We start from the raw sequence: 12,780 nt of genomic DNA, 5'->3' as shown, positions 1-12,780 counted from the left end.
CTCAGCAGAAAGCACTAAAACTGCAGGAATCTGGAGAAGTCAAAAGTAAGAGAACAAAAAAACTAAGTTTAAAGTGTTTAATATTGGGGCAAGGGCCTAAGTTTGTTTTAAATCTTAAGATCGGTATTTCCTGTTTAACCCACAAATCACTGAAGTTATTCACATATACACCCTGAAGTCAAAATCTAAATGCTCAGAACTGTATGTGCCAGAGACTTTGAAATTTTCAAATAAAGATACCTGTAAGAGCAAAAGGGAGTTTTTTTTTCAGTATTTTGGGTCTGCCCATTATGATAACTATTTTGTTCTACTGGGAGAAATGTCTCAGTACTGGGCAAGTAAAGAGACACTGCTGAGTGAGCTCTCTGGATAACTGGAATCCCTGTTGACCTAAGAATGCCAAAATCTGCCTTACAGCTGTCCAGGAAACCTCAGTCCCCACCCATCCCCACCCCGCTATCCAGAGGAGAAACAAGGCCATGTGTTATTAATTTCAGTAATGAGGACAGAATCAATGTGTATACCACTGCAGAGAGAATTCAAAGCACGCTATGGACATCAACAAATGAACCACATTTTCCAGACAACTCCAAGTTTGAGTCAACAATTCCAAAGAATCCATGTGGCACAAGTAATGTAACTGGGGAAGTTCCAGGATAGAAGCATAGTCCAAAGCGTCACAAAGCAAAACCGAACACGAGAGTTCTGTCACAGGAGTAGGATGGAACAAGGTAGACATTTTAGGGACACCATAATAAATCTGCATTGAAGGGGGCAGCAGCACAGTTGGTGACGCCTGTTCTCCCAGACACTGTCAGTCACTTCAGTGAGACCCACCTGTTGTTTTCTAAAACCTGTCACAAGTCAGGCACAAAAAAGCTAGACCCAGCATTACACAAACAAAGAAAAGATTCTACTCTCTTTATTATATAACAATTTTATTTAATAGCTTAACCCATGAAGTATATAATTTCATTATAAACTCAAATGAAAAACAAATGCTGGGTTTGAAGAGGCTTAGGAAATAACTCCTTTTTGTAATAATGTCCAGAGTTAAGAATAAACATTTTCTCCTGGGCCAAAAGTCTCTGGAACCTATTCAGCCTCTGCTGCCTCTTTGCCTTCTCCACATTCAAACCGCACGAAGTCTACTACAGACACCCCTTGGGGCTGCACATACTGTCCCAGTGTGATGGAGGGATCCAGCAAGTACGGCTGGGACAGCATCTTGGTTTCTGCCTCTCCCCCAGGCTCATCGTCCAGGGAGCCAACAGAGAGAGGAGCCATGCCCACCACATGCTGCCCAAGGCGGCGGCCAAGGTCTTCAAGGTTTGCTTTCTGCTCAGACGTCTCGCAGATGACCAGGGCCCCATACTTCCCCAGAACCAGGTTGTGGAGCGAGGGACTGTGCATTGCCCCATGGACATAAGAGCCAACATAGAACCCAGCTGGCACCTTCACCCATGCAGCTCGTTTAAGAATCATGTTTTCTCCCAGCTTCCCTGTGAGAGAGCAAAAACAAAAAACACACTTCCAGAATATGATGCTCGTGGTAGTACCAAAATATGCACAGAAGCAGCCAAGTCTGGGAGACGGTCCTCCGCATTCACACCGTGGATGTGCCACAGAGGGAGAGATACCATTTTCAGCGTAAACAGGAAAAGGGGTGTGGGGGGAGAGGGTGGGAGAAATGGAGTGAACACCAACTAGGCGCCATGCTGGTATTCAGAAACACAGGCTCTGGTGTCACACATATTCTGGGCGCGGGTCTCAGTTCTGCCTCTCACTGGCTTCGACCTTAGGCAAGTAACTTAATGATATAACCCCATTTACTAATTCATCAAGCCTTCATTTTCTCTTCTGTAAAATGGAGAGGATGCCACTTAAATAACCTGAAAACAGGGTTATTGGGAGAAATAAATAAGATGTGTAAAAGAACTTATTACAGTATCTGCACATAGTGAGTGCTCCAATCTGGCTATCATCACTACCTTAAACTCAGGCTTAGAGAGCTTAAGGAAGCTGCCTAAGGCTACAGAGCTAATGTATGGCAGAGCTGGAATTAAAACTCAGATCTAGGGACTTCCCTGGAGGTCCAGTGGTTAAGACTTCGCCTTCCAATGCAGGGGGTGCAGGTTCAATCCCTGGTCGGGGAGCTAAGATCCCACATGCCTCGTAGCCAAAAAACAAAAATGTCAAACAGGGCTTCCCTGGTGGCACAGTGGTTGAGAGTCCGCCTGCCGATGCAGGGGACACGGGTTCGTGCCCCGGTCCAGGAAGATCCCACATGCCGCGGAGCGGCTGGGCCCGTGAGCCATGGCCGCTGAGCCTGCGCGTCCGGAGCCTGTGCTCCGCAATGGGAGAGGCCACGACAGTGAGAGGCCCGCGTACCGCAAAAAAAAAAAAAAAAGTCAAACAGAAGCAATACTGTAACAAATTCAATAAAGACTTTAAAAATGATCCATATCAAAAAAAAATCTTTAAAAAAACAAAAAAAACAAAAATAACCCCCTCAGATCTGACTCCAAACCAATTGTGTTTTTTCCCCACCAAATCACCATCCCTCCCAAAAACCACTATAACTGACACAGACAACTCCTGATCATCCATTGTAACAGGAAAAAGTCCAAAACTAAAAGCCCCAGAAAATCCAAAGCCCTGTGTCATATGGTGGTTTCAGCTTCCCCTCATCAAAAATTAAAAGATAATATTTTCAGAGTTATTTATAAGAACCAAAAACAGATTCTAGGATGCTATCCCCTCTAACACAAGTCCAAAGAAGCCAAAAGGTAGGTAGGGGTAGGAGAATAGACAAAGGGGTCTGGGTAAATATCCCTGAATTAGCCATTGTTATAACTAAAAGTCATAAAAGGGAAGTATCCAGAAACCAAAAGGAATCTTAAAACAGCTCAAAGCATCTACCCAATAGTTAATTCCCAGAAACTGGCAAGGCTGAAACACCCAATTCTTCCAGAATTTCTTAATAAGTTCCATACACGGCTGTCTATCTAGTTTTTCAACCATGACTCACTGAAACATCATACATACTTCAAGATGACCTGATAAAAACAGAATTGATGTCCTGACTGGAAACATCAGATGAGCAGTAAATTCCCAGCAAGCTCCAACCCCAGCCGTACCTCCCTCCTTCCATCAAGGACATGTACGAAGAAGGCAAAATCCCTACTACTCCCACTGCCAATGATCCAGATACGGCTCCTATAGCCAGTGGTTCTGAAAGAATGTACCTTCACAAATTCAGGATCAGATTTTTTTTTTAAGAGAGGACAAATTCCTAAACATGATGCCCTGAAATACTCCTGGATCCCTTCATAAAGAAGATGAAATGACCTCTGACGGACTATTTCCTTCATAGTGTACAGAGAGGTAGTCAACTGGAGGTCAAAAGGCCATCTCTGCCTAAAGACATGCTTTGTTTGGTCAGCACAGTGATGCCTACTAATTTTAAGTAGTTGCAAACAGCTAGAAACTAAATTTTTTTTCATACAAATCCAAATTCTTTTAAAGGAATTTAGAAATTCTGATGACACTGGGATCCCATTTCCCTCAAAGTAATAACAGGTGGCTTGGTAATGGTTTTCTTCAGCAGAGTGTGAGCTTTTCAGGGTGTCCACTGCTCACTAATATCTAACACACAACCCACCTCTCGCAATCAGATTATCAGACCCCTGAAGGAACTTGACCTTGTAATTCTTGATCTAGATTTGGAGGAATACCAAAGATACCAGGAGATCCAGTTATCAATCTCCCGTTTCCAGATCCTTACAAATACTCACCAATTGCTAAGGCCAGCTGATCCCTGAGACAGCCTTCTCTCTCACGCCCAGCTGGAAGTTCAGAGAGCTCAGAGGAATTCAAGAAGCCCTAAGTGCACAAAGAAAATGAACACGAGTCAGTCTGTGTAATTAAAATTACCAAGAGACTAAGCAAAAATATAGTCTATTTCTCAGAAAATGATTTAAGACAACTAAGTATAAATAGACATTGTTTTCATTAAGCCAAGAACGTTAAAAATTGCTAAGCGCTCCACCCCAATGCCATCCCAATCTCTGGCCTAACTTCTTAGAATGCAGTTTCCTAGAAATCAGAAACAATATTTTCATACAATCATAAAATGTTGAAACTAAAAGGTTTGTAGATTGTTGGTAGGAATGAAAAATGGTGCAAATCCAATGGCAGGGAATTGGACAATAGCTAACAAAACTACATACACTTTTAAAAAAATAAATAAAATAAAAAAACAAAACAAAAAAAAACTACATACACTTTTATCCTTTGACCCTGCAATCCTATTTCTAGAAATTTACTCTAATACACTTCCAACAATACAAAAGTACATAGGCACAAAGTTATTCATTGAGCAATTATTTCTAATCGTAAAATACTGGGAAGTCTAAATGTCCAAACAGGCAGAGTCTGGCTGAATAAACCACAGTACTGTCACAAAATGGAATACTATGCAGCTGGAAAAAGAGAGAGAAAAAAAGATGGTCTCCATGAGCTGCTATGGAGTATTTCCAGGATATATTAAGTGAAAAAAGCAAATTAAAAGAATACATACATATTATACCAACACTTGTGTAATAAATATTTGTGTAAATATGCTTATTTTTGCAAAAAGGATAACCTGAAATTAGTGGAGATGGTTATCCACAGGAGTGGACAGGAATGGGGTGGAAGGGAGAGGAGGGAAGTAAGACTTGTGTATGTGGCTGGGGGAGGGGGGAGGAGAGTTTTAACTTCCAGAATCTTGTTAATGTTTTACATATTCAAAAATAAAATTAGGGGCTTCCCTGGTGGCGCAGTGGTTGAGAGTCTGCCTGCCAATGCAGGGTACATGGGTTCGTGCCCCAGTCCGGGAAGTTCCCACATGCTGCAGAGCGGCTGGGCCCGTGAGCCATGGCCGCTGGGCCTGCATGTCCGGAGCCTGTGCTCCGCAACGGGAGAGGCCACAACAGTGAGAGGCCCACATACCGCAAAAAAACAAAACAAAACAAAACAAACCACAAAAATAAAATTAAATTAACAAGGATTGGGGGTGAAAACAAACACTGACTAAACAGAAACAGAGATTCTAACTGTATTTCAAAGGAATAACACAATCTCAAAAGGGGGGAAAAACTAATCCAAGTTACTTTCGATACAATCCTTTGGCCACATAACTTCAAAGTAAGGACAAAAAGAACATCAAAGAAATCCTGAACTCCTTAGTAGGTTTGTTATTTGCAGCGGTCAGGGGTAGTAACTCTGAAACAAAGTGTGTACCCTACAGAGAGTAAATAAGCAAACATACTGAAATTGCTAGAAGCCAGTGTATTCACTATGAGAGAAGGAAGGTACAAATACAGAAAGGGGGAAGAAAAGAAAGAAGCCTGTGGTGCAAGATTAGAACCGAAACGTACACACACACACACACATTTCCTAGCTCTGCTGAAAGAGCAGAGCAGCAATGACATCTCAGTAGAATTAAGCATACCTAATGCTGCCCAGATCTTGGTTTCTAAAAACCATTCCCCCACCAGAAAGGATCAGGACCCCTTGGAGAAGTTGCCAATCCCATGGCTGGGGCAAGGAAAGTATGACATAAACCCAGAATACTCTGTTATGCCAAAAAGTATGGAAATAGTCAGAAAATAATAAGGCCATACCAAAAAGACAATGGAGCCAGCTTGCATAGGCTTGGCTTAAACTTGCCAAATCCGGGGATAATTTGAGCATTAAAATGACGAATGGACCCGCGTGCAGCAACAAAGACCCAACGCAGCCGAAAATAAATAAATAAATATATATATTTTTTTTTAAAAAAGAAAAAGACTAATGGATTGTATAATGAATTGTATAAAAAAAGAATCTATGAGTCAGTGTTGCTACTAAGTAAATCCCTAAATAAAGGGAGAAGGAGATATCTCCTTATTACAATAGAATGCCACCTAATAAAACTAACCCATGTGAAAGAAACTATAAGGGTTAGAAAAATAACCATTATGCAACTATCACAGTAACAACTGGTCCTGACAAGAATCATCAAGGGATGCTAAAACTTTTAGGCACAAGTTTTTTGAGGAACTGGATGTCTACACAGTCTCAAAAAAATCTCCCATACAGATTACTTACTAGTTACAAAAAAGGAACATGGTAAGTTTAGAGTGGAGAAACCTGGCAGATACTACCTTAACCAAGAGATCAAAATTAGCACCATCAATAACAAGACCACAGTCCTAACCCCCTGTGCCTCCTGATGTGATGTTCTGAGAAAAACAGAGGGTAATTTATTTAAGATTCTTATAAAAATCCATATTCTAAGTATGAAGAAACATCAGTTGAACCCAAATTGAAGGACATTCTACACAACTGTCCTGTACCCTTCAAAAATGTCAATGTAATGAAAGACAAAGAAAGGCTGAGGAACAAAGAAAGGAAACCAAACTGACATGGCAACTAATTGCAACACATGCTACTGGACTGGATCCTGGATCACAAGAAAAACTGCTAGTTGCCAAAAACGGAATGTATATTGTATATTATCTAAATAAAAATATTGTATCAATGTTAAAATTCCTGAATGTGATCACTGTACTGTGGTTATATAGGAAAATGTCCTTGTTTTTAGGAGATACATGCTGAAGGGATAAAGGGTTCTAATGTCCGCAACATACTCCCAAAAGGATAAAAAAACAATAGGAATGATGATAATATGAATATAAAAAGTGATAAAGTAAATAAGGCAAAATGTTAACAAATGGTCAATCTAGATAAATTTACTCTCTAGTTTACTGTAGAATACTGGCAACTTTTCTGCAAATTTGAATTTTCTTCAAAATAAAAGTTTTAAAAAGATAAAGCCCAAAAGGAAAAAATTAATAAAGCTAAAAGGGACCAAAGTCCCTTGTTACAGATAATGAAACAGAGACACAGTAAAGTAAGTGAATAGCTCAGGGTTACAAACAGCTACTGGCAAAGTCAAGATTAGAATTTCTACTTTAAGTGACTCATCTATTCAGTACAATTCTAAAAAATAATCTCAACATAGTTTTCCATGTAATATGACTATTTAATGGCAGTAACAATTAACATTTACCACAAGATCTCAAAAGAAAGATAAACAGAAGGAAAAGGGTGGTACTAAACAAAAAAATTGTTGTGAGTAGTTGGTTCATTTTTGCCTTGGCCATAAGGATGGATCAAAGGCGTACTGATACAATTCCTTCCTTGATCCTTCTATAGATAAGAATATGCTTAGTCTCCTAAATTGTGCCTTCTCCAGTATCTATATTTAGAAATCCTTTCCTCAGGCCATTCTAGATTTCTGAACACAAAGCTTCACCTGATTTATGGACTGTATTGCACTGGCATTCATTCATTCATTCAACAGAGCCCCTAGCAAGCGCTGGGCCCACTCCTCATGCACCAGAGACACACTAGTGAAAAGACAAATCTCCTGCCTTATGAAGCTTACATTCTATTGGGGAAGGCAAACGAGAAATAAATAAATTAAAACGTAATATATAAGAACTATAACAACAAATTTTAAATGAAGCAAAATAAGGGGATAGAGCAATAGGAGGAAGGTACTCCTCTCCAGAGAGATAACATTTAAGCAGAAACATAAAATAAGGAAGTGAGACATGAGAATGTCTGAAAAAATGGAATAGCAAAGACCCTAAGAGGGGAGGAACAAATCCAGCATGTTGGAGACAACCCCCAAACTCACTTTACTATATGTAGACAGTTGATCCTTTAGGCTCTGACAATGCAACAGGGTTCCCAGGGCTACTTGCTGGACCAATTGTTGAAATTTTAAATTTCTGGAAACAAAATCTGTCTCACAGTTCACCTGTGGGAAGAAATTGATGTTGCTGTATAAGCTGTTTACTAATAGTCTCCAAAAATGCCTTAAAGCAAGGTATTGGTAATACAGGCAGCAGACGCAACAAAACAGAAATAAATGTCTCTAAGATTAAATCCACAGTTCCTCTACTAGCTTGAGGCCAGAAACTGAATGAAGTGATTCCTGCTGTGCCAATGAGTTAGCAATAACCTGTGCATTCACAGGACGGTTCCATAACGTCCCCCAAAGGATTCACTACAAGTTCACCACCTGCCTGTGGCACATGCCATAATCGCCTCATTCCCTAGGCTCCTCCAATGCCAAACCACTTTTATCAGCTTGTTTATCTCTTCTCTCGCTCTAGACTAATCCACACCTGATTCTTCACCAGCTGGGCCCCTAAACCTCCTCTAAAACAGCTGCTTGCTGTTCATCATCTGATTAGTCTAATTCCTAGCTTTAAAATCTAACTATTCCAGGAAACAATCAGTGACGAGGTGTAAGGCCACAATTGACTCACATTTAGGAATAACAGTCTACACTACTAGGCCTTTTCTCACCCACAACCTGTGCATTTCTATACTTAAATGAATCCATAGCTAGTAACTGCGGTCTCACGGGCTTAATTCTAACTAGCTTTTATGGTTCTCAAACACCTCTTCTTTAAGAATGCAAAGGGTCTACCACAAAGCCTACACCCAAGGGACAGCTGTTCCTGGCATCTGGAACTCTGACAACTCACCTCTACTAACACAGTCGTGTTTCCTTCCTGCAGCAGCCCAATCAGACCTTCTTTGGTCTTCCTGCCATGGAGCCTGGCAGCTTTACTCCAGCCCTCCTTCTGGGCCTGTTTGTGGAGCCAGCTCTCTGCCTATAAATAAAAAAGATAAAAGGCAGATGACAAAGGCACAGAATTTAGAACAGAATGGGGCTCTAAAATACCTCAGGTTCCCCAGTTCTTTCTCCTTCCCCTCAGCCCTACAAGAGAAACTAATCTATCATTTATTGGCAGCCTACCACTAAATGACAAACAGTGGGCATTGTGCCTGGTGTTTTGAATAAGTTTAATCTTCACAACAACTCTATGGGGAAGATAGTACTATTTTCTTTATATAAAAAAAACCAATGCAACTCTGAAATATTAAGTAAGGTGTCCAAGGTCACAGGATTAGTGTGAGGATACCACGATTTGGGTCTTAGTCGTCGGTCTGACTCCAAAGCTCCCACGAGCCCTTTCAGCCCCAAGCAGCAGGAAACCTCATAGCAGCCTTGCATGGAATAGTTTCTTAGCCCTGCGACCCTGAGTCAATTGCTTCGAAATAGGTAAGAGTCAATGGGTGAGACTGTCATTGAAGTCAGAATCCTATCTAGGACTCTATCGTTATGGATCACTGGGCAGCAGATCTGACTTCTACGCGACCTCCCAAACGCACTGGGGTCGGGCCCCAGTACCCCACTCCCACCCCCGCGCCTGCTCCCCTCTACTTCCTCTCCCACACCTGTTTGAGATCCCCGCCACAAGTCTCCAGAGCCTTCTTGCAGTTTACAAAGGAGTAGCCCGTTCTCCGCCGCAGCTTCATGAGGAGCTCCTTGCTGGAAGCCGAGGAGGACAGCCAGGGCCCAGCGTGAAATGTATGCCACGGCTGGGGCGACTGAAGCAGAAGGGGCCCCACCTGGAGGGAGTAAGAAAGCATGAGAAGCAGGAAGCAGCAAGGAACTCGTGGGGTGGGAGCACGTCGGCCGGGAGGCGACCTTGGTAGAGACAGACCCGGGGGTGGGGGAAAGGCAGCGCCCGGACGCTGCACCATGAAGAGGGACTGAGGTGCGGGGAAGGGGGAGATGGAGCCGAACGCAGCCAGCGGAAGGGGAGTGAGCGTGCCCGGCGCACGGGAGACCTGCAAGGAAGGCAGAACGGGGCCAGGACCAAGAGCACTCACTGGGCAGCTCCCGGCCCGCGCGACCAAACAGAGGCGCAGCGAGCGCAGCGAGCGCAGCAGCGACATCTCTCCGGGGGCCGTACGCTGTTGCCGCACCCGTGAGGCCACGGGCCTACGGCGTAGCGGCGCGGCCAAAACTCTCCACCGGAACGCGCCAAGAGGAGATGGCGCCACCTGCTGTCCGGGGGGTGCATTCGCCTCCTCTACTTGGCGTATTGAGACTACATTTCACAAGGGAATTACCCCCCGCAGGTAAAATAACAGAAAGCATGAGACAGAAGTGTCACAAAATAACAATACAAGACACGTGGTAACACTTCATGTTTATTTCCAATGTACTTCATATTCATTATCCATTTATGACTCATGACAAACTTGTGAGGTAGTTGGGTGAGGTTCAGAAGTTTGGCCAAGGTCACACAGGGAGGAGGAGTAAATATTTGTTGAACGAACAAAAATATTTGATGAACACCAACTGTGTGCCAGGAACCATAGCCCTGCCCTCCAAGGTAATCTAATGGTGAGAAAATAGGGAGCAGACAAATGATCACACGAGACAAGGTAAGCCTCACAAGACGAACAGTTAGTTAAAGCGTCTCAAGGGAGAAAGAAATCACATTCAAACAGGAGGCTCAGGAAAAGCTTTCTTCAGGAGAGAAGCTAAGAATAATGAAGAGTTTGAGAGGTAGAAATAGCCCTTCCAGGCAGGGAATCATCAAAAAGAATGAAGGAAGAAGCCAGGGAATCTTGGTGTGGATTTAGGGAACAAAGAGTAGACCTTTTGTAATTTGGCCAGAGGTTGCCATACATGTAGGAGACCAGTAGGAAATGAAGTAGCAGGATAATTTGGGATCACACGGGACACACTGAGTACCAAGCAGAAGAGCTTATTCTTGCTGCTGTTGGGCAGCAGCAGAAGCTAATCAGAGCTGATTTTGGATGATCACCAGAGTTTACAAAATGGTTTGAAGGGGAGTGAATGGAGGCCAGGAGGCCCCAGGAGGTGATGTGTGGCCCAAGGAGTAAGTCAGGAGAGCCCCTATCAGAGGCCCCACAGTGGGAGGAGAAAAGAGGTGAAGGCAAAACACATTAGGAAGGAAGGACTGATAGGGACTGGAAACCTAAAGAAAAATCAAAGAGAACCTGGTACTTAGTGATCAGGGGTCCAACTCCAGAAAGAGTGAAGGAGCTATGGTCCAAAGGACAGCTCTGCTGCCTATCCCCAACTTCCGGGCTGGGAGGACTTAACCCAGTTAGAGCCATGGTTCCTCCAGACTATCTCTAGAAGCAAGAAGTGGGTGGTCGGAGTTTTCTTGCTTCCCAGCCCCCCAGTAAAAGCCCGAGTTCTCTGGATGCAGAAGAGATCTTTAATGCTTATTTATTTTCCTTTTTTTTTTTTTTTCTTTTGCTGTACGCGGGCCTCTCACTGCTGTGGCCTCTCCCGCTGCGGAGCACAGGCTCGGGACGCGCAGGCCCAGCGGCCATGGCTCACGAGCCCAGCCGCTCCGCGGCATGTGGGACCTTCCCGGACCGGGGGCACGAACCCGCGTCCCCTGCATCGGCAGGCGGACTCTCAACCATTGCGCCACCAGAGAAGCCCTATTTTCCTTTTTAAAAAATTCCAGTAGAATCTGGAAAAAAAAAATCCATTCTGTATAAAAAGACAACAGCAGGACTAGATGGGATCATGACTGTCTCTCTGCAGCCACTGTTGACACATCCCACTTACCTCCCCTTCCCGTAAAATCCTGGATACCCTCCCATCTTCCACTGCTGAGAACAGGAACTGGGAATTTCCTTTGCACTCTAGCCCGGTACAGCTAGGGCTCTAGTATTCCTAGCACATAGCACCTCCCTGCACCTGCCCAAGAGTATCTCAGGAAACAAAAAGGGAAGGAGGAAAGACAGAGGCAAGGGAAATCCATCGTTTTTGGTCCTTATGTTTACGGCTCTGGACATATGGCAGTTCCTTCATTAGAACAAGGCGTTCAGAGGAGCAGAAGGGTGACATCAAGCAGGTCTTGGTCCCCTGTGCCTGGCCCTATAGATGTTAACATTCTCATTCTCATCCCGCTTGGCCAGCTCCAGTTGGAAATGCTGGGGCAGGAGATGCTGAAAGAAGCTCTCTGTCCCGTGCTCCTCTCTCATCTTGGAAGCCAGATAGATGGTGCCATGGGGCCCGCACAGGTGTTGGAGGGTCCCCAGCAGCAGTGGGAAGGTGGGCTCCAGATACACGATATCAGCCCCCAGCACCAGGTCATAGTCTCCAGGGAAGACATGCTGGTCAATCCCCCAGGACAAGGCGCGGACCTGGGCCCGGCCTCCAGCCGGCACATTGGCCTGGACGTTGCCCTGGATCTGTTCTAGGACCAGGGGCAGGTCAGTGATGGTAACATCCCCCCCTGAGAGAGAGGAAGGAGGAGAAATGCAAGTCAGAGGGACCAACCAAGGGGTTTCGGCTCCTGCCCAGAAGGTGCAGGGACCTCAGGGCTTAGAGGATAATGTTTGGACAGCCCAAAGTCCACACTTTGAATTTTAGTTGCCCTAACCTCAACCTCAGCCATCTCATTACTCTACATTCTACAACATCAACATTCTCTCTAAGCTAATCTTCAACCTCTCTGCCCAACACACGACAATTAGATGTCAGCAGAAGCCTGGGCAGGACTAAGCTGGAGGTGGGCTGCACACCCACCCCTTACTGACACAAACCAGCCCTCATGGATCTGGAAAGCTTCCCAGAAGACATAACCTCAGCAAGCCTTAAAGGACAAGGAGGAGTTAGTCAAGTGGAGCTTCCCAAGCAGAGATCAGAGAGTACAAAGGCCTGGTTGGGAGAGAGCACACTGTATTCAAGGAAGGCTGGATCTCAGAGGATGTGGAAGGGAAGAGAAAAGTGTCAAAACAGGAGAGTACAGAGGAAAATGATTATGACATGCTAAGGAGATTCAGGCTTGATCCCGAGAGCAATAGGTTTTAAGGGCAGAAGCAGAG

At 44.2% G+C, this 12,780-nt stretch overlaps 1 protein-coding gene across 5 annotated transcripts in view; it reads right to left on the bottom strand.

Moving 5' to 3' along the window:
- The window catches only part of EEF1AKMT3 (EEF1A lysine methyltransferase 3), a gene marked incomplete at its 3' end in the record, with an annotated part of 35,810 nt that overhangs the window by 17,888 nt on the left and 5,142 nt on the right, over positions 1-12,780 (bottom strand). For 2 of the 5 annotated variants that reach the window (XM_082665890.1, XM_082665891.1), the window contains exons 1-5: positions 9,787-9,889; positions 9,349-9,522; positions 8,592-8,720; positions 7,733-7,855; positions 3,798-3,885 (exon numbers count right to left, since the gene is read on the bottom strand). In XM_082665890.1, coding sequence (XP_082522016.1) covers positions 3,798-3,885; positions 7,733-7,855; positions 8,592-8,720; positions 9,349-9,522; positions 9,787-9,852 — 580 coding nt within the window. In that variant the 5' untranslated portion in view covers positions 9,853-9,889. Of the gene's footprint in view, positions 1-927; positions 1,503-3,797; positions 3,886-7,732; positions 7,856-8,591; positions 8,721-9,348; positions 9,523-9,786; positions 9,890-11,796; positions 12,189-12,780 lie in introns of those variants that run through there. The other 3 variants (XM_082665888.1, XM_082665892.1, XM_082665889.1) reach the window with 3 other exon arrangements.

The sequence above is a fragment of the Grampus griseus genome (genome assembly GCF_964374135.1).
Source record: "Grampus griseus genome assembly, chromosome: 11".
In the NCBI taxonomy this organism is placed as follows: Eukaryota; Metazoa; Chordata; class Mammalia; order Artiodactyla; family Delphinidae; genus Grampus; species Grampus griseus.
Note: the sequence above shows the minus strand (reverse complement) of the source record. Positions and strands in the feature narration are given on the sequence as shown.